The sequence below is a fragment of the Urtica dioica genome, chromosome 6 (assembly GCF_054948205.1).
Source record: "Urtica dioica subsp. dioica isolate 48M chromosome 6, U.dioica_male_clone48M_v1_H2, whole genome shotgun sequence".
In the NCBI taxonomy this organism is placed as follows: domain Eukaryota; kingdom Viridiplantae; phylum Streptophyta; class Magnoliopsida; order Rosales; family Urticaceae; genus Urtica; species Urtica dioica.
The window spans coordinates 6,884,860-6,910,575 of record NC_142761.1 but is presented as its reverse complement, the minus strand read 5'-3'; the positions used below and the strand labels follow the sequence as shown (position 1 = coordinate 6,910,575).

The window sequence follows — 25,716 nt, the reverse complement described above, 5'->3', positions numbered from 1 at the left end:
AAAAGCAATCTACAATCAGTTGTAGCTCTATCAACAACTGAAGCCGAGTACATGGCTGTCACTGAAGCTGTGAAAGAAGCTATCTGGCTAAAAAGTCTAGTGACTGAACTTGGTTTCACTCAGAAACAAGCTGCAGTGCACTGTGACAATCAGTCTGCCATTCACATGTCAAAGCATCAAGTTTTCCACGAAAGGTCAAAGCACATTGAATCAAAATGCATTTTGTGAGAGACATTGTTATCTCATGTGAAGTAAAGATAGAGAAGATCAACACAGAAGACAATCCATCTGACATGCTTACTAAATCAGTTCTTGGACACAAGTTCACCCATTGTCTAGAACTGATAAATGTGAGAAAGAAGATGGAGGAGACTGATCCTTAGGGATCAGCAACATGAAGATCACTATGGCTACATGAGAGTTCAAGACTGAGATGGAGATTTGTTGAAGATCATTCATGAAACTTCATCAGGGGCTCTAAGTATGCATCAGCAAAGTAGAAGGACCGTTGGATCATCACAACAGATGTTGCTTCCTGTGCAAGGTATCGACGGCTGAGATTTTTTGGGTGGTTTTAATGACCTTATGCGTTGTATAAATAGAGGAGAATGAAGTGAGGCTTGTTGTAACATCATTCTTCATTAGTCATTTGGGAAAACACTTGGGAAACACAATTGAGTGATCATTGTAAGGATTTAAACACAAAGACGGAAATTGTGCGTGAGAGAGTGTGTATAGAACTTGATAGTGATTGTGATCTTCATTGCTGGATGTAGGCACATTGCCGAACCAGGGTAAAACTCGTGTCGTGTTATTTTTCCGCGTTTGATTTGTTTGGTGTATCTCTTTCTAGTTTGTGTGCACTGGAAGAAATCTAGGGTTCATCAACTAGATTGTGCAAGATTCTCTACACAGACATTTGTGACATCCTACATACTTACTAGACCAGCAGAGGAAGCCACACTTGACGAGGAATTTAGAGATAGTAGTTATTAGAAGATCTCATGTCCTTCATCATATGGAATCTCTATCAGCAATAATGCATTCAGTTTCGGTGAACTTGAAATTCATATTTAGATCACACAAGTTGCTAATAATGATCAAATTTTCAGTGAGACGCTCAACAAGAAGCACATTATCAAGAGCAGAAAGACCTGCAAATTTTAACCGGCCCTTCACAACAACCGTGCATTTAGCACCATATCTGAAAGTAACATAGCTCTAGGCAGAAGACATGATGTTAGTCAGGAAAGACTACTTCTCACCATTCATGTGCCGAGAACATCCAATATGATTTTTAGATGTTTCTTTCATAGAGGTGTACGCAACATTGGAATTTTGAATAGATATGATTCTCCACTCTCTTATAACCACCGTGAGAGTAACATAGAAGTCAGTGATGGTCTCCTCTTTAAGCATCTTCATATTCTCAAATTTAGTAGTAAACTGTTAAAGTGATGACATCTTCACTTTGAAGGTTTCTTAATAGAATGTTTCGAGAAATTCTCAAACTTCTTTGGCTCTAGTTCATGTATTTATTAGCCTGAATACATTCTTGTCAACTCCATTGTAGATGTTATTGAGAGACCTTGAATTGGTAAAGGAAGCTTCATCTTTAAAGGTCTTATAGTCCTTCTCAGGCTTAAGAGTCACAATGAACTTGTCTTCACGAGTGATCACCTGGGGGGCAATCTATGAATAATTGCCTTCCAGGTTTTATGGTTGATAGAGATTTTATAAAATCACACATCTTGGCTTTCCATTAATTATAGTTTGATACATCTAGAAGAGAAGCTCAACTCATAGATCCTCCTTCCGTGAAAGTATCCAGTTTTACAAAAACAAATGAGATCACAAGGAACACGTCCAATTACGTTGGGTGCCTGCTTTGATACGAATTGAAATTATGTACTGTTTTGTGATTTCACTAATATTGTTACTGACAATCAACATGACAAGATAGATTATACCAATTAGATGCATAAAGTTAAAATTAGGGAAACAAATAAGACACAAGATTGATAATCTAGTTCGGCTAATGATGCCTACATATGAAGGGATCATACCCCCCCCCCCCCCCCCCCCCCCCCCCCCCGGTGAAAAGAAAATTCACTAGTAAATGGTAGAAATAATACACAATGGTCTTAGCTTAATGATCAACCTTTAAGTGCTTTTTTCTAAGGTTACCCGTGAATTTCACCTTAGGCCCCCCTTGACACTGAGATCCCTTCACTTCCACTTAAATGATTCATCAAGTGTTTGATCAACGTTTATAAATTGCATGTGATATTTACAATATAATGAAATACAAACTCTACATTGTCACTCACAAATAAGCGTAGACAAAGATTATCGCACTCATACAGAGAACAAGTTTTCGTTCAGCAAACTCACGAAAACCTAGTATGCAGGAAAAGACTCCTATGGACAGAATGTCTCTTTTGTAGTCAAATCCAAGCTACGATGTCTTTCTATAGTTTCTTTGTAGACTGTCTTAATCTGATTCGATAGAAATAAAATCATAGTCGAATCAAATTAACACAGGACTTGCGCAAAATCGAATAGAATCTATCAAACAAACTAACATATTTATTCAAAATGTTAAGAACATGATGTAAGACATCTTGGAACAATTTTGTCAAACTACAAACAATAACTAATGAATGTATCAACATATACGACCATGTAAATATATTATTATAAGACTAGGTTTGAAGAAAGCTGTCAAAAATCAAGAGAAGCACCTCTCGGTTTAGAGTTTTAATGCAATACACGTATATTTATATATATATATATATATATATATATATATATATATATATATGTATTTGTTCCTTCATCAGTGAACATTTAATGCATTGATCACGAAAAATAAAAAAACAGGACAGTGAATAATGAAGCCTAGTAGTAGTATGCTTATATATATTCAAACTCTTGTGACGATGCAGTTTACTATATTATAGAAATCGTAATAAATCAAATAGAAGTTAAGTCTGCATAAATAAAATCGAGGTTCGTCAATAGATAGGTATAGGATACCCAGTAAATTTAAAGAGAATTTCAGAACTTACCAATATAACAGATAAGGAAAAGTAGATGCGTGCTATTTACTGTTCTTTTATTAGCATTAAACTGTACGATTCACGTGAAGTTTGAAGACTTTGTAAACTGCATTTGTTAAGATTCATAGAAAAGTAGATGAGTGTTACTATGATAAATGACACCCTCTAAAACTCTACTTCCAGTAACATTCACACTAAAAGGGCAGAAAAAAAAGTGATAATGTTTGTTGCATGTTATTAAAGAAGTTAAATGAAACTATATTTATTTTGCATGAAAAAATCAAAATGAACTTATTGCATATTGGTTTAAAATAAAAATAAAAAAGAGTAGTGACTAGTGCAATCTTAATTCAAGTTTATACAAATCTTCTATATACTAAATTTTATTTATATCGTATAATCCATAAATTATAAACCAAACTTATTTTTCGCAGTTCTCTGAGTATCTCTACTGCTGCAACATGAATGATTTAAGAAATAATTAGAGAAACAATGTGGATATATAAAGTATGTCTCAGCTTAACAAAATCAGCTCAAGCAAAGGCTTACAAGCCAGGTGTGAAACAGAAATTTAATGCTAATCAGCTGATAAGAAGAATCTTATGAATGAGACAAAATTTTACTCTGCCTATATTGTTTCGTATTATACAGTGTACTGTATCTCAATAAGAGAAGTTTCTTTGTTGCAGTTTCATTTAATTTTCAACTGAAAAAGATATATTATATTTCATCAATTTGGATATACACATTTGTTGACTCATTGTTATCTCAGGTGATTTCTGACTAAAACCATCTAATTCTAAACCAGTATCAGATCTACACAGTTTTACATGTGAATGACGTTTAACCTAAATTGTTGAAAGATGATAACGAGTTATGTGCTTTCCTAAATATCAGAACCAATTGCAGAGACAACACAAACGGAAACAATTTTGTTTCACAATATGTCATGCGCTTATAGAGATACTAAAGAATTATATAAGGTTTTTCTCAAAAAAAAAAAAAAAAGAATTATATAAGGTTTAAATTATAATATATCTTGAAGTTACAGCTATACAGACAGAAAAGTAAGTACTTAAGTTGTTAAAGGTAGAAATTCCACAGGCATCATTTGTAGACAAATTTGAGACATTTCTCTGACAATTTTGTTATCATTGCTAATTTTTTTATTTTTATTTTGTGTGTATAAAGAGCAAAAATATCAAATAAACGGTATAATAATTATACCAAGAAACTCATGCATATACGAAATCATGTATTGATTAAAAGAATATATGATCTTTACCAAGGATTAATTCGATCATCGAACTGCGAGGAGAGACACGAAAATCAGGCCTGCAACACAAAACCCTAACAGTAATATCTACAACAATTTGCTAAATAAAAAGTAACATAGCGATTCATAGAAGCCAATAATCAACCCATAAGCTCAATACCCCTTTCAATAATTTATGGGGGACTGTGAAAATGAAACAGAATTAGGGTTTCATGTCAGAGTATTAAACTAGATCAATAGAAATTAAATAAATTATAGATAGCATTCAATCAAAGGCTTCAGTACTATACTCACCTTTTGTTTTCCTTTCAATACAGAAAAAAACTCGGAATGGATTTAGGGCTTTTGATAGAAAATAAGAAATTAGGGTTTTCTGATACGATTCCGTGCAACCAGAACCAGGTGAAACTGCCGCATGATCTGATCAATTCTCATCAAGGAGAACTATTAAGATCATGCTGGCAGCTTCAACTAGTATTGAACCACGATTGAGTGATATGAAACTGAATTCAAACTCTAAGAATTAGGGCAAGGACTGAATTTGGAGAGAAAGCTAGGGTTGATATGGAGATGGGGATGGAATGAGGGGATATAAATAGAGGCTTTGAAGTGGTTTTCAGGAATTGATTAAGGGATTGATTCTTGTGTTAAGAAGGAATAACTAGTATTAGTACTTAATAATTGACTGAGAGACTGACTGTACAGCTAATAATAATTGAATGCAATTAGTTAAAATTAGATAAAAATAAATTTAAAAGGGGGAGAAATGTTTAAGAAGTGCAAGTGGTCCCAAATTAAGTAATGCAAATTGAATATTATCACGCCAAAATCAGAGACTACCCTACACTCTCATGCAGTTTTGCAGGAAGATTAATATTGTAATTTTTCAATATATATATATATATATATATATATATATATATATACACACACACACACACACATATACATACATGTAAACAACTGAACATTAATAGCCTTTAATTAGGTTGGGACCTGACTGCATGAGCTATCAGTGGGGGACCCTTGATATTGATCATCTCTCTCTCTCTCTCTCTCTCTCTCTCTCTATATATATATATATATATATATATATATAAGGACTGTGCATGTATGTATATGTATGTATGTGTGTAGAATATATATTGGGACCATTTTGCATGGTATTGAAGGTTTCCTTTGCATATAAGTTTTCCTTTATGTATAAACATGTATAAATTTAGTATTGACTGAATTTAATCAATTCCATATAATTATCTATTACATTGTCCATAATTGAGACACGGCCTTATCTTGGGAAATTTTCCCTTTTTCTGAATTCATTGTCCTGCGTTTTGCTCTGGTGCCAGCTTGTAGGGCACATTACAATCCAATGGAAACGACATTTTGGGAAAAATGACTAGTTATGTTTGACAATGTAGTTTGTCTTCATATTTGTTTTCTTCTTTCATTTTTATGCATATACTTGATTACTGAGAGAATAGATATATGCAAAATTATGCTACCTACAATTTTTCGTTAAGGATATTTTCTTAGGGGCCTCAATTAGGCAGAAACGAATCTACTCATTCACGAGCTTGTGCTCACCCAACTATTTGACAATTTTGATTAATTTTACTCACTTTACACTTACATTTCCTTCAAGAAATTTATATCAAGTAAAGTTCATTTAACATCCAAAGCTAATTTTAGTAACTTCCTCAAATTTTATTTATAAGCTATATAGAATCTAATGAACTTATTAGAAACTTTTTTAACCTAAACTTAATATTAATGTTCATTTACTTCCGAAACTTATCTTAGTTGCTCTTTATTTTATTAATTTTATCGCCATAAGAGCTTTCACCGCTTTTGTAGGTCGTTAAGACCAGTAAGTTTTTTTATACATATTTTTAAGTTTCATGTTTTTCTTTATATAATTTTCATACATGTGTGTAAGTTATTTAATTTGCATTGTGTTTATTTTTTTGTTCTTTGCGACGGAAGTGCTGGTAGGTTTTCGTCTATATAGATTGAGCTTTTATCTTTTTCTCATTCAATGGACCACAATTGCTATGATATCTTGTTTAACTAATGTAAATATCAAGAACGAACTAGATAAGTGCTCAAATCTTAATGTGTGCCATTTTTTCTTCTTTGAACGAACATCTGTATTTGGTTTAATAGAATGATCCATACGATTTTAAAAAAGATGGTATTAGGTGATTGGTTGAAGTGTAAGTATAAACTATTTGTTTTAATGTATATTTTTTCCTCAAAAAATAACATTGATATATATATATATATATATATATATATATATATATATATGTATGTGTATATGTATGTATGTGTATATGTATGTATGTATGTGTATGTATTTGTATACATAGCATTCATAAAAATAAATACGTTTATATTAGAATTATTAATTCTAAGAAAATCATTGTAGCCTAACTTGTGTATGCAAAATGATGGCTGACCATTTCCAGATCTCTGTAAATTGTACAGTTAAAATTGATGGCTCTATATAGCCATAGGTTCTAGGCTTTCTAGGGCTGTGTCCTTTATTCTCTGTAATTACATATCGTGGGTATAATATTATGTTAAATATAGTTTGTTTCAATATGATACCAACGCATGTTAATATTTAATCATGTAAAGTAAGTTTTCACTAAAAAAAATAGTGTTTATTTCAATGCTTGTGTGTTGCATATGCTCGCACAGTTACATGTGCGAAGAAAAACAATTTATGTGTTTAAAAAAAAATTACAATTTATGTGCACATTAATACTGTGTGATAACAGCACTAATCAATATTTAAGTTGCATTATTAATTATGGAAGATGGATTAAAAAGCTAATGAGAGCGATATTCAAGCTTTCCCTTTTGCTTTCCTATCATTTTATTTTTATCTTTTCTTTTCATATGTGTGTAACCTCAACTTTGTCTAAGCACGCCTAATAATTCATATTGTACCGTATGGTAGATTTAAATAACTTTCTTCTTTTACTTTTATTTTTATTTTTTATGGACAATTTTTTTTTTTTTGTCTAAGCGTTTTGTTATTTTTTTTTTAATTACGTTTATAGCTACTTTTCCTGTATTAGCACCCGGGGCATCTTAGAGAAGATTTAGATTCGCCCCTTTAATTAATTAAGTTTGGCTATACGCATGTACATATGTTCATATATATATATATAATGTATGAATACGGTAGCATCTTGACTTGATAATAATATAATAATTAATATGTATAGCAACGCTAATAATCCATTATTTAATAATATAAGTGAGATCTTATGCTTTTGGTGCTAGATCTCTTCTAATGGAGGGAAAAAAAGAATATTGAAAATATATACTTATGCATAACCTAATGGCATTTGTTCCAAAGTATATTTGTGTTAAAAGAATACGCCAGTATTCCTCGCCGGATGAGTAATCTCAATAATGGTACCTATTAGTTAAAACTCCCTCTCTCCTTAACAGCTCTTAATATCATTTTGTAGCTTTTTTTTTCTTCTGAATAAATCATTGTAATGATATGTCAGAGCACTTTATATAAACTGGATTGATACGCGCGGCTGATTTTGTTTCATTCTATATATGGAAAAATATATACCCTTCACATGCTTAATACTTACGCATCCTCTTTATATTTCTTTATTAAATAGTTTTTATTATTATTATTTTTCCTTTTTCTCTAAATACACAATGCTATCACATAGACGGCGCTGTATAGTGTATAGTACTATATATTGCCAGAATGGCATGCAATGTGAATGTGATTTTATTTTTCTCTGCCTTTTTCTTAGACAAACACAACGTGTATATATAAGCGTATATTAGTATTAGTCCATATACATGTATCTGATATATGCTTTTTGTATAATGGAGCCGAAAGTCCTCTTCGGCGTAGGTTTGATGCAAAACGTAACATTAGTTGATGAGTGGAGAAAAATAATTTGAATAAATTGGAATACATAGTAACCCGAGAAAAAGATTTGGACTAATTAAAAAAACCTAGTATCAATGTATATAATTCGATACTTTGTATATCTAGAATATGAATGTTATACTTGTGTAATATGTTTATTTTGTTGTTGTTTAGGACCCGTTTAAGTATCGGCTTATTCAAGCGAAAGGGATGTCGATTTTTTTGGTGCGGACATTGTGCGGATATAATTCGATTTGGTTCAATAGGGTGTGTTGGCTTTGTGTTTGTGAATTTACACTGCAATTGCACCATGACTAAGATTATTGTTTTAGGAAAGATGACTAACTTTATTACTCAAGAACTATTCTAGTAAGTCTAACGGATTGTGAATAAACGTGTCCTGAAAAGATTGTTCAATTATGTTGGTGGAACTACTCGTTGAAAAAAAATGATTGATTTTAGCAGGATTATTTAAATCGATAATCAAGTAATTAATCAAATAGAAAGTAATAAAAGACACAAAAAACCATGTTCGGTGATAAAACACCTACTCAGGAGGACTGATACATCCGATGGTGGTAAGCAATTCACTATAATAATCAAAGGTACAAGGACTCAAGTTTGCAGACTCTCTCTCAAACAATCGTCTCCTTTGGTTTCTGATGAACTGCAATCTGAGCTCTCATCAGATCTGAGACTCTCTCTCACTTCAATGTGACTCTTCTTTTCGAAGAACGCACGATCCTCTCCCAAAGATCTTCTCAGCGTATCAACGCAAACACATGTACTCACAAACTCTATACAAATAAAGCATAGTAGTAGCAAACTATCTTAAACCAGTTGTTGATGTAGATCTTCAGTCGATAGATTGGTTTTAGATTAAGGTCCGTGTTTATTGACCTAAACGTGCTAATCGACCTAATAAAACCCTAGTGGGATTTTATAGGCGTCAATAACATAATCTCCACAAATTAAATCAATTATGAAACCAAATTCGGTCGTATCTCCATAAAAATCGAAACTAAAAATATTATGTTTTAAATTCTATTTGCGCAAACTATCTCGTGTACCCAATTTGCAACAAGAGCAGATGGAAGGCAACCGGAAAGAAGATACCGCAAAGATATTACGATATTTTCCCTTGAAAGATCGATTGAAATGATTGTACGCTTCTCGACACACGGTGCTTCAGATGCATTGGCACGATAAAGATCGCGTCAGGGAAGAAGGAGTTTTGCGCCATCCGGCTGATGGTACGACGTGGAAGAAACTAGACGAGACATATCCAGATTTTTCAGCAGAGCCGCGGAACGTGCGGCTTGGACTAGCCTCTGATGGGTTCAATACGTTTGGAGAAATGAGCCTATCGTACAGCATGTGGCATGTGGTTCTGACAACGTAGAACCTGTTTCCCTGGTTATGCATGAAGAAAGAGTATATGATACTGACGCTTCTAATTCCCGGGCCGAGCTCACCAGGGAAAGCCATGGATGTCTTCTTGCGGCAAGTTATTGAAGAACTGAAAGAATTGTGAGAGACTGGATTCCATGTTCGAGACGGGGCCAACGATGAAGAGTTTCGATTGTGTGTCATGCTACTCTGGACGATAAACAATTTTCAGGCTCGATCGTATTTATCGGGATGGAGTGGTCAAGGGTATCTTTCTTGTCCTACGTGCAACATTGAACCCCATCTCTGAAGGTCAAAAATAGGATCGTCTACTACGACCAACCGTCGCTTCTTGCCGAAGTCTCACCAAATGAGAAAATATGTCCATCACTACAAAGTTCGCAACGAGAGACACCATAAACCCAAAAAGTTGACTCCGGAAAACATACTCGATCAGGTGGCTAATGTTTCTTGCACGACAAGTGGCAAACATGCTGGCGTCGTAGGAAGGAAACGAAAGCGAACCGAGTGTGAACTAAACTGGTCTAAGAAAGAATCTTTTATGAGTTGCCATACTGGTCGCAATTGGAGTTAAAGCACAAATAGACGTCATGCATATAGAGAAAAATGTGTGTGAGAATCTTGTCGGGACTTTGCTCAGCTTATAAAAAAATAACAAGGACACGGAGAAAGCGAGGCGTAACTTAATGGACCTAGGTATCAAGTCATCTCTGTACTTGAGAAAACAAGGGGATGGGTGGTACTTGAGAAAACAAGGGAGTGGTACTTAAGAAAAAAATTTAACTGCTGACGAGAAGCTTACAGGTTTGAAATCCCACAATTCCCACGTGATCTTACAGCTATTGTTGGATGTTGGTGTCCGTCCTTTTGTGCAAAGACTATACAAGAGACGATCTTCGAGTTTTGTAACTTTTTTAAGTTAAGAAGTTCTAGAATCTTGAGAGTGGTATATCTCAAAAAAGCGCAATACTTCATCATTGAGATCTTGTGCAAGCTCGAGATCATTTTTCCACCTGCTCTTTTCACGATCGTGGTTCATGTCGCGATTCATCTACCAGAGGAAGCTTTGTATAGTGGCCCAGTGCATATACGGTGGATGTACCCCTTTGAGATATACTTTGGAATGTTAAAACATTTTGTCAATTATAGAGCTAAATCGGAAGGCTCTATCTCGGAAGCTTACGTTGTAGAAGAAGCTTTAACGTTCATTGAAAGGTATCTTGAAGATCACAAGGATGTTGCCGAAGAAAAAAATCACAAAGCTCTCTGTTTTTCGATCTGAGAAGTGTGTGCCATATGGGATGACAGACTTTTTACCAAGAATTCAGATAGGTAAATGCCGATATCGGGCTTTTCTCGAACCGCATTGGAGGTCTCATCAAGCAACATATTCCAGTTGCGGTAAAAAACTGGAATGAAGTGACCCGACAACAACTTCCGTCCATATTGACCACCATCTTTAGCGAATTTATTTTCGTCTATGTTGATCCAACGACCGGCGAGAGGCAGCCACGAGATATCCATCGGGATGAGATTGAAGTTTTTCTTGTTCACGATATAAAGCGAATAAGACGCAACTAGAATTCGAAGTTATCATCGAGTTTCTTTGGCAAAATTTGCAAGAGAAGAGACCTTGCCATACTATCAATGCCAGTGGGCTATAAAAAAGAAGATTGGCTATCGACGATAACCGAGTTTGAGATTCCCGAGCATAAGGTAATATAAGTTTCAAATTTGTTTTTTTTCTTATCGGATCGTATTAATTCAATATATGTCTTGCAGGAAAAGTCTGACTGCAACTGAAAAAATGCAAAGAAGAAGAAGACAAAGTCGAGACAAGGGTCACTAAGTTTATTGGCTCATCGTCGAAAGAACGTAAGTCGTTAAACTTAATTTATTTGCAGTAGTGAGACATTAGAGTCTTATTTTAATGAATAAGTTATAGAGGATGGAGGATGGGAGCTTGGCCTTAGCGTTATCGATGGCGACACCAAGACAAACATGGTCAATAGACGTCGGACTATGCGAAGAACTTATATGTAAGTTACTAATGTTAATTTACTTCATCATTATCATTTGATAATCGTAATTGGTTTTTTGTGATCACAAGCGCAAATGGTTGCCAAGCGGCGGAGAAGGGAGAAGAGGTGGACGAGGATGATGCTGAGGAGTATGCGATGAATGTCATTCTCGGGAGTCGCTGAGATTGGAATGTCGTGAGAGTTCCCACGATCCCAAGATCGTCTCTACTCGTGGCTAGAGCTCACGATGATAGCGCGACAAGCTCGTCATCTTGACGCTATCTAGTGATTGCCAAGATGCAGGCCCAGATGTTGGCGATGCAGCAACAGATCACAATGCTCTCACAGACGTTGCCCATGCCATGGACGTCACCCATGGACGCTCAGCCTTGGACTACACCGCCACCAGCTGCAAGGGAGGACGATCAGACGTCATCTTCCTTTGAGTTCCAGCAAGACCGTCATAGGGGCAGCGGCGTACGAGGAGGCAGTGGCGGCGGATCCCGAGGCAGCTATACGAATGACGAGGAAATACCTTTATCGACAGATGGTATAGACAACGGAATGATAGAGAGTCGTAGTTGTATGACTTTCGATTTGAGAATATTTGTAATGACTAATATTTAGAATTTTAATTATTAGTATTTAGAATTTTAATTATAATTATGTAGAATTTTAATTATTATTATGAATTTTAATTATTAGTGTGAATTTTAGTTATCATTTATAATTTTAATTATTATTATGAATTTTATTTATCATTCTAAATTTTAAATTGTGCGACAAGTCGCACCCGATTCCACTAGTACAAAAAATAGCAACAGTGCGACTTTTTTCGCACCTGAAAGTCAATTTTCGCACCCAATGATACCTTTAGGTGCGACTTTGGGTGCGACTTTTTCGCACCCGAAAGTCCGCACCTAAAAGTATTGGGTGCGAAAAGTCGCACCCAAAAGTCTTGACTTTCGGGTGCGACATTTAGGTGCGACTTTTCGCACCTAAAGTCGCACCTAAAAAAGTCACAAAAAAAAACGACGACTCGTCCAGGACCGAGATGGCTGCGGCCTCCGTCGCCGCTCCTACACACACCCATACACACACACACACACACCCATACACACACACACACACACACCCATACACACACATACACGGTCAAACCCAGAATCCAAAAACCCTTTACCGAATCCAAAAACCCGAAAATCAATTCCAAACCATAATCCTAATTCATCTCAAGTTTGATTTCTTACCTAATCTTTGTGAGATTCACTCTTCTCGGGGGTTACTCTCTCTTCCTCCGGCGTTCTTTCTCGGGCGGCGGCCACGGCGAGCTCGCGGCGTTGGCGCTTTGCTCGGTCGAGGCGCGCGGTGGAGCTCGGTTGGCGTGCGAGGAACTGAGCTACGTGAAGACGAAGAAGATGAAATGGAGGAAGAGAAGGGATTGCGATTCAATGATTTTCGGCTCTCTCTCTCTCTTTCTCTCGGTCTCTCTCTTTCCATTTCTCTCTTCTTTCTTTTCTTTCTTTCCTTTCTTTCTTTCTCGGTCTCGCTAACTTTGTAGTCAAAATGTTTTGGACTTTTGGGTGCGACTTTGTCGCACCCAAAGGTATGTTGGACTTTTGGGTGCGGAAAAATTTAGGACATTTGGGTGCGACTTTTCCGCACCCAATGATATTTTTTACAAAAAAGAGGGGAAAGTTGGCCGCTAAAATGTTTTCAGCCTATGGGTGTGTCGCACCTAATAGTTTTGATAGACTTTTGGGTGCGAAAAGTCGCACCCAAAGTGAAAAAAATCAGCAAAAATTTTCAAATGCTTGTTTGAGTTTTGGGTGCGAAAAGTCGCACCTGAAAGCCTTATTTGGTGCGACTTTTGGGTGCGAAAAGTCGCACCCGAATATCTTCCGCACCGGAAAACAGTATTTGTAGTAGTGTTCCTTGGCAGGAAAGTACAAATTTCCGCCATTAAAATTCGCGGGAAAGGAATCGGGTGCGATTTGTCGCACACGATCCCCTAACTCCCTCCAATTTTGAGTCACCTGGGTGACTCAAAATTGGGGTATCGGGTGCGACTTTGTCGCACTCGATGTCGCACCTGAAGAACTTTTGGGTGCGACTTTTGTCGCACCCGATCGATGCCCATATTTGTTCTAGTGAGACTGACTGGGAAGATTATCTATAATTAAACTAGTTTGCTATGTTGCTATCCCAATTCACATAAAAAATAATTGCAACATCTTTGAGTCGCTAGCGATTCTATCAATTATTGAACTATTACAACTTAATCTCAATTAAAACTAATAAAAACAACGAAAATGACATTACAACACTCAAGAACTGGCTTCAATTAAAGCTTTAGAATTACAAGATAAGTGTGTATAATATGTATTTATCACTTTTCTAGGTTATCAACACATGTATCAAAACTCTCGAATATGCTAAGTTTCATTGTTGTTCAATTATTTGTTAATCTTCATACTTTGAGTGCTAGTGTTCGGGTAGCAACTCAAGTCCCGCATCGGAAGAGTAGGTAAGAATTTTCTTGGATATAAGAGTTTCACCAATACCATTAGTATGAGGTCTTTATGGAAAGTGCCCAAAGATAAAATTGTGCGAGCTTGGGCCTAAAGCGGACATTATCATACTAATGCGGAGTTATGCTGAGGTGGCAGCCTAAAGTAGTGGAAGAACGGGAACCCTAAAAATAGTATTAGAGCCAAAGGTTCAAGAGCACTGGGAGTTTTGGGTTGCGTTTGCGATGTGGAAGGAGAAGCCCTCAATGTGATGACCTCGCGATGGGATTGTCTTGTGTCGAAAGTCTTCCTTACAATGACGATGGTCAGGCGCCGTGTCCCGTTGACGTCAAACGGCGGTAAAAGATGATTTCGCTGGAGAAAAGGTCATGTTTATGTGGTTATTTGTTTGAAGGAAGGATTGTTGGGGTAGCAACCTAAGTCTCACATCGGAAGAGTAAGCAAGAATTGCCTTGAATATAAGAGTCCCACCAACTCTATTGTATGAGTTCTTTTGAGAAGGTGCCCAAAGAAAAAATCGTACGGGCTTGGGACCAAAACGGATAATATCTTATTAATATGGAGTTATGGTGATGTGGAAGTCCAATGCAGTGGAGAACGGGTGCCCTACAGTTAGTTCATCTATTGGCAATATTTGTATAAGTAATTTTAATACATATATATTTGTGTTTTTTTTTATGTTAGAATTGTGAGGGACAATTGGAAGAAATATTCATGGAAATGAGGGATCTCAAATCATGCTAGATTATAAGTAGAAAATTTATTGTTAGTATAAGACCGATGCGAAGTACTTGTCCTTTTATTTGCTGAATTTCTTTACACCCTACCCTGGCTATTGTCCCCGTGTGCTGAACTTTTTTTTTATAATTATTGCTTGGTTTTAGTCTTATATATGTTGATTTCAATTAGAGATTAATGATTATGTGTTATTTTTCTAGAAATCGTTGTGCAACTCTACATATTTTTAATCACGTTGTCACTCATCCTGGAATTAAAATAAGTATGTAATATATTTTTGTTCATTTTAGAATATTTAATGTTTTTTGAGTACCCTATTTTAGACATGTCAGTAAATATATGTAATTGACGTCAGGCTGACATATGCGCACAAATATCCTATTACGAAAACACACTGATCGAGAATATTGTAGTGTAGTAGAAGTAACAGCTTCTACATCTATCTATGTGGTCTTTTTATAAATATTCATTAATTACATTAATTTTTCCCCAACATCTTATTTAAATGTAACTCCTTTATCCAGTTTTTGAAGTGCTTTTTTCTCAGAGAGCATTATTGTAGTTATTATTAGACACCATAGTGAATTATTAGCACTGTGCAGTGCTGTTGTAAATAAAGAAGCAACAGAAATTATGGGTAAAATATTATGATCATGGAAAATGAATTATATATACAGCTCTAGGGTAGCTCTACATGTGTAGGTTAAACCCCAACCTATTGGAGAAGTACACGGAGGTTAAGATAGTTGGAACTTATTATAATTATTGAGTGGAAAGAAGAAATTGCCTGGCTCTAGGGTTTCTTTCTTTTATCTCTATGTATTTGGCATTCATCTGAACAAAAAAAAATGATAAAAAAGATAAAAAAAAATTAGTGGTCCTAGAATTTCTACTGATCGAATAAGCGTGCTCAATATGGTAATATGTTTCTTTCACTATCTTTACTGTTTAATCTGCCCACAACAGAAGGCGTAAAAAGGAAAGGTGTTATCGTGCTTTAGAGCTGTTAGATTTTTTTCATTAGATTTTTGTTAAATACATGCGTGTTTGTATGCATACGTACGCGTGTTAGACATATACGTGTAGTTGAAGATTTAGGGATTCGAAAGAAAAGGAGAAATCTGAATAATATTATTATTAACAGTAGGAATATAGAAACTGAAAGAAAAATAGAAGATCCAGAAGGGGTATAGAGAAATATGACGTGGTGAGTGTTAATCAATGTGAGAATTTCTGTGAGAGAGATTATTTTTCTAGCTATTTTAAATGGAAACGTACTTTTGGTTCATGAAGAAAACTTGAATGCAAAAATTTAATTATCTATATTTCTTTTTATTTTATCAAAATAAACCTTTGATATCTCTTTAGGTCGTGTCAATTTTCAAAACTTTACTATTTTTTTTTTTTGTTGTTATAATTTTTTCACTAAATCTGAAAAAAATTGATAACTCATAATCATATTCAAGATTATCATTCCTAACAAATTTCTTATCCATGCAAAACTTTTGAGAATAATATTATATTTACACGGGTGATGTCCTTTTTATAAATACTACATCACTGATTTCCATATTTAGCAATCGATACTTAGTATAATTATTTCAAAAGTTTTTTTTATAGTAAATCGTCAATATACTATAGTAAATCATCAATATATCGTAATTTTTCAAAAATAAATGCATAAGCAAAGAAAAAGAAGAAAAAAAGTCAATGGTACTTCAGCAGTAACTCGTTTCATAATTTAGAGATAAAAATTGAGGGGGTCAGAAAGACTGGATTGAGCGGGGTAATTTTAGCGTATTGGACCCTAGCTAGATTCTATAGATAGAATGGAAGACATGACAAACCATAATGGGTGGAGATGTAACTCCTTGGCGAGGCGGGTCTTTAAAAATAGCTTGAGAAAAGACTCACACTAGGACCTCTAAAGGTCATTTAAATGCAACATTAGATGTGATGCGACTTGTCACATCCAAACCAATTCCAATTAATGGCGACGAAAGTTTTGGTGAGGGCCTTCATGCAAGGATGCTTGGGCGAAGTGTATGATCACCTCGGTCGGGAGGCAAAGGAAAAAGGTCGCGTACGAGGATTCGAAGGATGGAGGGTGCACAAGCTAAGTGGGAGGACCAATGGTACCATGGCATGAGTACGTACGTGGGTGGAGAGCGACGGGTCGCGGATTAATGATGGATGAAGGTCGTGATCAAGGAGCACTTAGTTTATGATGTCACTAATAATTTATCGATAAGTTTAGAGACAATATATGGATTATACTAATTAGATGCACAACCCTAAGATCAAGAAAGAAATAACACAATGAATTTTTGTAATCTAGTCCAGAGGGATTATAATCCATGCAGAAAGAAAATTGATCAGTAGTCAACGTTAGAAGAAGTACACAGTAGTCTTAGCTGAATAATCCATCCTTCATGGTCTTTTTCTTAAATCTACCCGTGGATTTCCTCCCACACTACATACTCACCAAGTGTTTGATATACATTTATAACATTACGTGATATTTACACTATCACGAATAAGTGGAGTGCCATAGATGGATGTTATGCACTCGAAGAAATAATTAAAACTTAGTTTTCGCTCACTCACACTTGGTCCCCTCACACTTTTCAAAAATTCACAACGCTTAAAAATATTCCTATGAGTACATCTATTTTATTGGAGCCAAATCTTAGATATAATGTATTTACTAGGGTTTCGGTGAAGATTGCAACTAACTTATTCGAAGAAGAAAATACAATGCGAACAAAGGTGGAGCCACCGCCTCCGTCCCCAAACTTTTGAAAATTACAATTTTTATCCTAATTTTTTTAATTTTCAGCTAAAATTTATATGATTTTTTAAAAAATTTCCCCCTATTTTTTTTTTCTAAATTTGCCCCCCTTGACAGAAATTTGGTTGCGCATCAAAATTTTGGCAATCTGACAATCATGTATTTCCAAGATATTAACATAATACATGACAATTTGGAACAGATTTGCCAAACTACAAACCAGTATCAACTAGATTTGTAAGAAATAAAAATATGAAACCACATAATTTACTTTATATTTTTTATTATTATTATTATTATTATTATTATTTTTTGTGTTTTCTTCCTCTTGTTCACAAGTTACCTATTTTCATTTCCTAAATTCATACATTTTCGTATACCAGTAAAGTACTACGGTATTCTTCACTTATTGCATAAAAATTTGATGATTGAACTGAACTCCGTATTTTATTTATTAGAAGAAACTATATTTCAATATTAATACGCAATTTAACGTAAATCACAAATAATACGCAGAAACAAATATGAAGGAAAAAAAAAACAAAATAACAACATAATTCCGAAATTTTTAAGTGAAAACTATAATCCTATCGAGAACTGTCACATGCATGCATGTGATGTTGGTCAAAGTCAAACACAATTAAAAAATTGCATCCAAACTATATCTTAGTTGCAGGAGAAAAACGACAGCATGACGCGTCGAACCAAGGGAACTGTAATAATAATAGTAATAATAAGGCATTTTGGGGCTCATAATTCACACTTAACTCCTCTGAGAGAGAGAGGGAGAGATGAAATGGCTTTCTTTGAAGTGTGTTCCATGAAAGGCCTATTATTATCAAGCTTATTGGAAAACTTTTTGGTCCCACTTTTAGGACTGTAGAGAGAGTTGCTTTAATTAAGTAGCGGTGTTGATAGAGTGGTCCTCTCTCTCTCTCTCTCTCTCTCTCTCTCTCTGTGGTAATAGCAGTACTGTCTTAGCTGCTATACTAACTGGAATTAGTAAAAGTTAGCTCTTATGGAACAAGGCCGATTGAGTATTCTCATCCCTTTATGTTTGATCCTTTTAAGTATTTTCATGTTAGTCCCATATGAATCTACCAACAATATATTCTCATTGTATTTGATTCCTATCAACTACTGTTAGTGACTCGAGAACTAATAATAACCTTCTAGTAAATCAAGGATTGATCAAACTCGACAAGTGAAGGATTTCTGATATGCTCTTGAGTACCTGAGAAGCATAAACAAAAATACTAAATATTTTAAAAAAATAATAATAATAAAGAGTTCAAATAAAAAAATACGCTTCTTATCCGTGAGGACCTATAAAATTTTGCCCAACCAATGGCCAAATGAAACTTGAGAATCTTGTTAAAAAAACCCAACGCATTATTTTGTTTTGCATACAGCAGAATATATTTGCAGAATGAAGCAAAGAAATACTTGTCACCCATATGGTGCATAAACCAGATCATTGAAACAATAGACTAGATCAAGCTAATTTTTATTTTATTTTTTAAACAAGCTATAATTTAAATATCTGGCAGCTATTCAACTTGTCAATTACTCCCTCGAGGTATAGAGTCACCATCCCGATTTACAGAACTCGTTTAAATAGTAATAAAAATGTTCCACCATCGTTCTTGGATTGCGATCATATCCACCACCGCTCCGACCGTTTTCCAGCCCGAAATGGTGGTTATAATAACCGCCCAAAGGGAATAATACTGAGATATGGTACACAAACATTCTAAAACTACAAAATTCATGGTGGGTATAAAACTGAACTATATATAATTCTAATTCTACACTGTGTGGTTACTGGTTTCTTTTACTGTCGAGATCGATTGTCGTGAAACCAGCATTTGGTGGAGCTCTTGGGCTGTTGGACGGTCTTTCGGGTTCCCTTGGGTACATCGGTAGAACAGATCAACAAGGAAAGGCAAATCGTCTATGTTTGCCTCAGCCTTGATCTCTTTTTCTTCACTCTCTTCGCTGGACTGGGAAGAAGTCTCACGCTCACTTGATGACCTCAAATCCTCAAGCCCTTCAGTCAGCCGCGGCCTTTTCCCCGACTTTGTATTGAAAACAGAGAAAAAAACAGATGGTAAGTTCAATCGCAACTAGAAGTTTTTATTTGGAATGTATGAAATTGTGAAACAACGGGATCGCCTTTTCAATCACACACACAGCAGTACATAATGATATAGGAAGCGAGTATATATATATATATATATATATATATATAAATATATATATATACCTGAAGATGGTCAAGAATTTCGTCATCGGACAATCCCACATAAGGAACGTTCAACGTCAACATTTCCAGAAGCAGGCACCCAAATGACCAGATATCAACTTCCTGTAACACAACAAAGGAAAGAAGAAACTTAAGATATCTATAGACAAATTAAAGAAATAATCTCAAGAGCAAGTTTTTGAAACAATCCAAGAGAAGGGAGGGGCAAATAAGAAAAGACAACAAAAGAAGACGCTTGTGTAGGTCAAAACTGTACATGTGCAAGATCTGAACTTGTACAGATTTGAACAGAGCAAAACATCCATTAAACAGAGTTAATAAAATAAAATAAAATACTAACCATTCCATAAGCATAACGTTCATGCATTGCTCGAAAAACCTCGGGCGCCATCCAGAAAGGTGTTCCGACACATATATCCGCCGGAGGTATTCCGGCGTGAGCAATACAGCACGTATGCAAAGATGACCGTACCGGCACTGCTCTATCGAAATCGCAGAGCTTCACGATCGGTGTTCCATCGGTCTCATTTTCATCCAAATCAACCAAAATGTTTTCGCTTTTCACGTCGCGGTGAATGACGTGTTTCGAATGAACTTCCACCAATGCAGAAGCAACATCTCTAGCGATAGACAACACTATTTTCAGAGGCACGCACTTCTCGCCAGCTTCTGATAACTTCTCTATATAACTCTACAATCATAACGAGACAATTAGAAGCAGATCAAGCTTGAGAATTTGTCGACAGGGTACAAATGTTTTACCTTTAAAGATCCCCCTTCTATGTACTCCATCAATATAGCAGACTGTAACACGCGGCGCTCGGGATTGCCATCCGCTGAAGGAATCCACTTTGTAGATATTCGGTGCCCATACATTTCTACTATACAAGGGTGCTGTAGAGCACCTAGCATTCTTACTTCACCTAAACACTCAAATTCAAACTTCCTACAATTATCTGCTGATGTATTGCCAACTTCAATATACCGAACCTGAAAGAATTAAATCACACATGATATTATAGCGTAATATAAAAGAAATCACTAGTCACGGCAATCTTAGTCTGACAAATCATACCATCCAAAGATAAAGATTGCGGGGAGATACGTAAGCAACTCCACATAAATATAATTACGGCGGTCTGGTTCTCACAACTCAAGGAAGTACTTAGTATTTTACATTATCATACAATAGATACCTCCGCAACAAAATGAAACAAAATTGCAACAAAGTTACTGTAAGAAATACTCTTATAAATATAGCATACCTTTGCAGCTGCCTCAACTGTTCCAAATTTGCACCGTAGAAGAGAACTGGAAGCTGCTTTCAAAATTTCATTTGGGGAGGACAACGAAGGAAATGAACTACCGGAAGCAATCTTGCTTCCAGGCGAAATTTTGCTCCGACAAAGAGGAATGTACCTATGACAATCAATCAATCCGAAATATATAAATACACCATAAGCATGGTAAAATAGTTTCAAGGGCAAAGCACATACTATCACACACATTCAACCAAACATATATATGCAAATTATGTAGACAGAAAGAATAACACTACCACGACTTAACAAAACAGAAATCCAACAGGGAACGAGATAGAAGAAAAAACTACTAACCTGCAATAGTACTCTGGATCTGTTTCATCTCTTATATCATGTGGATGACAAGCATCAACCACCATGCGAACAACGGAATCACCATTCTTGACTAAGATAATGTTCCAGGCATGTGGCGTAAAATCCATGTAACCCCTTACAAGCTCACAGGGAATAGGAGGTTCAACTCGATCGCATAGATACTGCAACAACGGCAGTCTCATCAGATAGGTATTATAGAAAAAGATTTAAAGCCAGAAAAAAAAAAAAAAAACAATAAAGTGTTATAATAGACTGTAAGCAAAAGATATTTTTCAAAAGCAATCACCTTCATTAATATTGCTCTGTGTCTACAAACTCCAAATTGTAAAGTACCTAAAGGAACTATGATGGATTTTCGCCTGGCTTTGATGCCTCGGAGTGACTTCTCGCAGATATCAGAAAATACAATATCTTCCACATACTCGTCTGTTTTTTCTGTTCGTTTAATGATACTATCTTGGTTTCCAGTTGAACAGGTACAAACAAATGGCTTCTGGTAGTTTGAACCAGACACAGCCTTTCGGGTCTGTTCAATCATCGAGGCCCTGTCACTGCCACCAAAATGGTCGGACACAAAAAGCGCAAGCAACGATGCAACCTGTAGTTCACTGACCCAATCCCCGTCTTTTGTCAAAGAATTTAACTGCTTAAGACGAAGTATCAATGACTGAGCGGAAATCAGGATCGCATCTAAATCTTCATCTTGTCCCCTGAAGTTAAGAACACACGTTTAGTTTTTCACATCCATCAACCCACATTCTAACGAATATATCACCCCTTATGCAGAAAATGAGGGAGATGACTTGAATATTATCATCAGAAAGTAAAAGAGTATATTAACCTATCTGCAATTATGACTTCACGTGAGTCGAGATGGGAACATCGGTCATAATTCCTCAATGGCATGAAGGGCCGATCACGCCCTGCATCATAGAATCCATCTGGGAGGAAATCCTCGGTAGTGCAGAGTGAAATTCTATTGTATTTGCGCGATAAACTTGAACTATTATCAACAGCTCTACGTGATTTGCATGGTTTGGGATTATCAAGATCCTTATCATAGTGTCTCTTGGACTTTGAACAGTTTTTTATTCCTGATGGCGATTCTTCGTCTTCGCTAGAACCATTTTGAAATGATTCCAAGGATTCATCAGGCTCACAGCTATCAACTTTATCCCCTTTTCCTTCTGAAGGTTCCGTCGTGACGCACGAGCAATTTTCACCATGATCGTTGCTGCCGTTGGTAAGATTTTCGCTATGATCGTCCTGAGAACCTATATTTTTGTCATCATTATCATCGTCATCAATACCTAAAATCTCAGATGTCTCTTCTTCACACGTTTCGCAAGGAAAAGCATCTTGAGTCTCATCTTTGCACTTCTCATCCTCCTTCAGAGGTAACAACTTACTATGGTCTACGCATTTCCACATCCTGCTGTTGTTTAAACGTTCTTGACGAGCTCTTTGTTGCAGATAATATTTCCTCTTCCACTTTCTACCCGACTTTCTAGCTCCGTAACTTCTACTATTTGACGGAGCCCCATTTATTTGAGACGGTAAAGAATCATGTGGACCTGTACAAAGTTATATCCATTGGTTATACTCAACTAGAAAAAGTGAAACCATCCAATATAATCAAACAGGATTCCAATCCCAACTTATATTCAAGACCTCACCTTTACACGAGGGAATTCCTATGTATTCTTGAATGTCATTGTCGTACACATCCATTTCCACTGATGAGCTAATAGAATTATCAATGGACGTGCCTTGCATGTCGCAATACATCCAAGACGGCACATCGACGTAGTCAAGAAGCTTATTATTCTGAATCATATAGACACAATTTCCAATACCAAAACTATAAGTTAATATCTATTAGTTGAATTGCATAAAGAATTCAAAACTCAACTCCAAATTTAGTACCTGAAGATTCAAATTATAAAGCTTGCTCATCAACCCGAATTTGACACAATCCAACGAAGTCAACCGATTGTTTGACAAGTCCAAGCTCTCCAAATTTTGTAGTAATGATAATGCTGACGGAATTGCCACCAGCTTGTTGTTGGAAATTTTCAATGTTACCAATTCAATTAAGTTACTAATCTCGGTTGGCAAACTCTTAATCTTATTGAACGAAAGGTCTAAATACTCCAAATTCAATAAGCACCCAATCTCTGAAGGAAGATATCTGTACCCGAAAAGTACCAGGAAAAAAAAACAATTTCAGTGGTTTATTTAATTTCTAATCAATTTCGAAAATTTCTACACACCTTATAGAGAAATGACAAACAGAGAGCTTCGTAAGGCATTTGAGCGAAGCGATTTCGCTAAGAATTGGAAAAGCCGACGGCCTGGAAGGAACTTTGGAGAGCTCAAGCTCCTTCAAACCCTTGAGTTTTTGCAATTCCAATCCTCCAAAACCCGGTGACGAAAACTTCAATTGCAAATTTTCCAAGCCATCCAAGCCTCCCATCTCCGGCGAGAACAGATTAATCTCATTCCCAAAGAACTTCAACGTCCTCAAGCCCCGAATTGAGCCGACGGACTTCGGAATCAGATTGAACGAATTCTTGTACAGATACAAACCCCGAACCACCGAATCGTCGTCGCAGTCTTCAGCCGAGCTCTCAACCACCGCAAAGTCCATGGATTTTCCCGAAACATCGAGGACAATTTCGTCCTCTCCATCTGACGGAGCCGCCGGACAATCGGAAGGTTCCGGCTTCTCGGGACTAACCACAGTTTCTTCGCACTCCGGCGAAGGATCGTCGGTATCGACGACCTGCATTGGAGCTTTGAGGCGTGAATTCGGGGGAAAAGGCGGGGAATTTGAGAGGATAAGAAGGGAAATCTTTATCAGAAGATGCGTTTGGGTATGGCTTGCGAGAATATAAAACCCTAAATTGCATTGAAGAGAAAAGATGAGGAAGAAGAGAAGAGGAGAGAGAGAAAGAGAGTTGAGTCACTCTCTATCCTATGATAGGATCGAGTACAAGTAATTACAACACGAGAGAGAAAACCCTAGATTCTGAATTTCTCCTTTTAATCAGGATTCATGATCTTTTTTTTATTTTTTAAATGTAGTATAGTCTATATTAGAGGATTGAAGATGGGATTTTATTTGATTTGATTTTATATCAGTAATCTTCGAAAATGTTTTTAAAGTAGTTTTGACTGGGGGGCAAAAGTAAAAGAAGCATATGAGTAGTGCGATGTGCAGTCTTGATTTTTTTTTAATCTAAGGAGGAAAAGAAAAAGAAACCTTCAATGCAGTCTTGATTTTTTTTAATCTAAGTAAGAAAAAGAAACCTTCAATTTTCTTTCCTTGTGTTTACTTGGAAGTTTCAAGGAAAACACGCGTCAAGATCGTTGTTGAAATAAAAAATTTAATGAACAGTTATTTAGTATATAAAAATTAGCCTTTTTTTTTTTAGAGATACTTATATAGAGGACTTTTAAATTATAGTCTAATTATTCATTTATTTAGAGAAATAGATTATATTTCTCATACTTCTAAAATTGTCTTTGGTTTCAAAAAACTTCGTTCTTATTTGTTTGTTAATTCCAAATTTTTTCCAGTTATTCATCATCGGATTGCTTTTTCGAATGGTAAATAATATTTACAAAAATTTAGTGATGTAAGCCACATAAACATAAGTGTTTGCGTTTTAGCCAACGTTTTGTAAATTTTTCGTAAATAGCCTAAAACTATTGTAAATATTTCGTAAATAGTCATATTTACTATAAATTTACTCTGCCTTTTCTATTATTTTGATAGCGTAAATAAATTTACGTGGCTATTTACAAAAAATTAACGAAACGTTGGCTATTTCAAAATTTCTAATGTTTCATATGACTAGATAGTCACTGGGCCTTAATATTTACTATCGAATGGTCGGACGGTAAATATTATTTACCATTAAAATTATCATTCGATTTGCAACCAGGATATTCGACGACTCATTTGGAATAGATGTTTAAGATCGTGTATTTCGTAGATGTTCTTCTATTGTTCTTATATTATCTGTTTGTCTAGGTTAGTCATCTAATCCCTTCTTAGTTTCT

General features: G+C 35.7%; 1 protein-coding gene across 2 annotated transcripts; it reads right to left on the bottom strand.

Moving 5' to 3' along the window:
* Nucleotides 1-19,222: 19,222 nt before the first annotated feature.
* LOC149393186 (Leucine-rich repeat protein kinase family protein) lies at nucleotides 19,223-24,692 on the bottom strand. Of its 2 annotated transcripts, XM_089616903.1 has the most exons (12): nucleotides 23,922-24,692; nucleotides 23,575-23,839; nucleotides 23,325-23,475; nucleotides 23,058-23,222; nucleotides 22,490-22,922; nucleotides 21,935-22,358; nucleotides 21,628-21,809; nucleotides 21,277-21,430; nucleotides 20,774-21,001; nucleotides 20,352-20,702; nucleotides 20,012-20,113; nucleotides 19,223-19,823 (listed from the first exon to the last, which is right to left on the bottom strand). In XM_089616903.1, the coding sequence occupies exons 1-12, from the start codon at nucleotides 24,437-24,439 to the stop codon at nucleotides 19,554-19,556; spliced, it is 3,243 nt and encodes a 1,080-aa protein (XP_089473029.1). In that variant the 5' UTR covers nucleotides 24,440-24,692; the 3' UTR covers nucleotides 19,223-19,553. The 2 variants fall into 2 exon arrangements, with proteins under 2 accessions (XP_089473029.1, XP_089473028.1); XM_089616902.1 differs by having other exon boundaries at nucleotides 22,490-23,222.
* Between the last annotated feature and the right edge of the window lie 1,024 nt (nucleotides 24,693-25,716).

What these genes read in the sequence shown, in the direction of transcription:
- LOC149393186 (XM_089616902.1), bottom strand. Translation starts at nt 24,439, where the DNA reads ATGCAGGTCGTCGATACCGACGATCCTTCGCCGGAGTGCGAAGAAACT. An exon ending in GTTTGTCATTTCTCTATAAG is followed by an intron (nt 23,840 to 23,921) that starts GTGTGTAGAAAT and finishes TTTCGGGTACAG; the next exon opens with ATATCTTCCTTCAGAGATTG. An exon ending in AACGTTATGCTTATGGAATG is followed by an intron (nt 20,114 to 20,351) that starts GTTAGTATTTTA and finishes GTTGTGTTACAG; the next exon opens with GAAGTTGATATCTGGTCATT.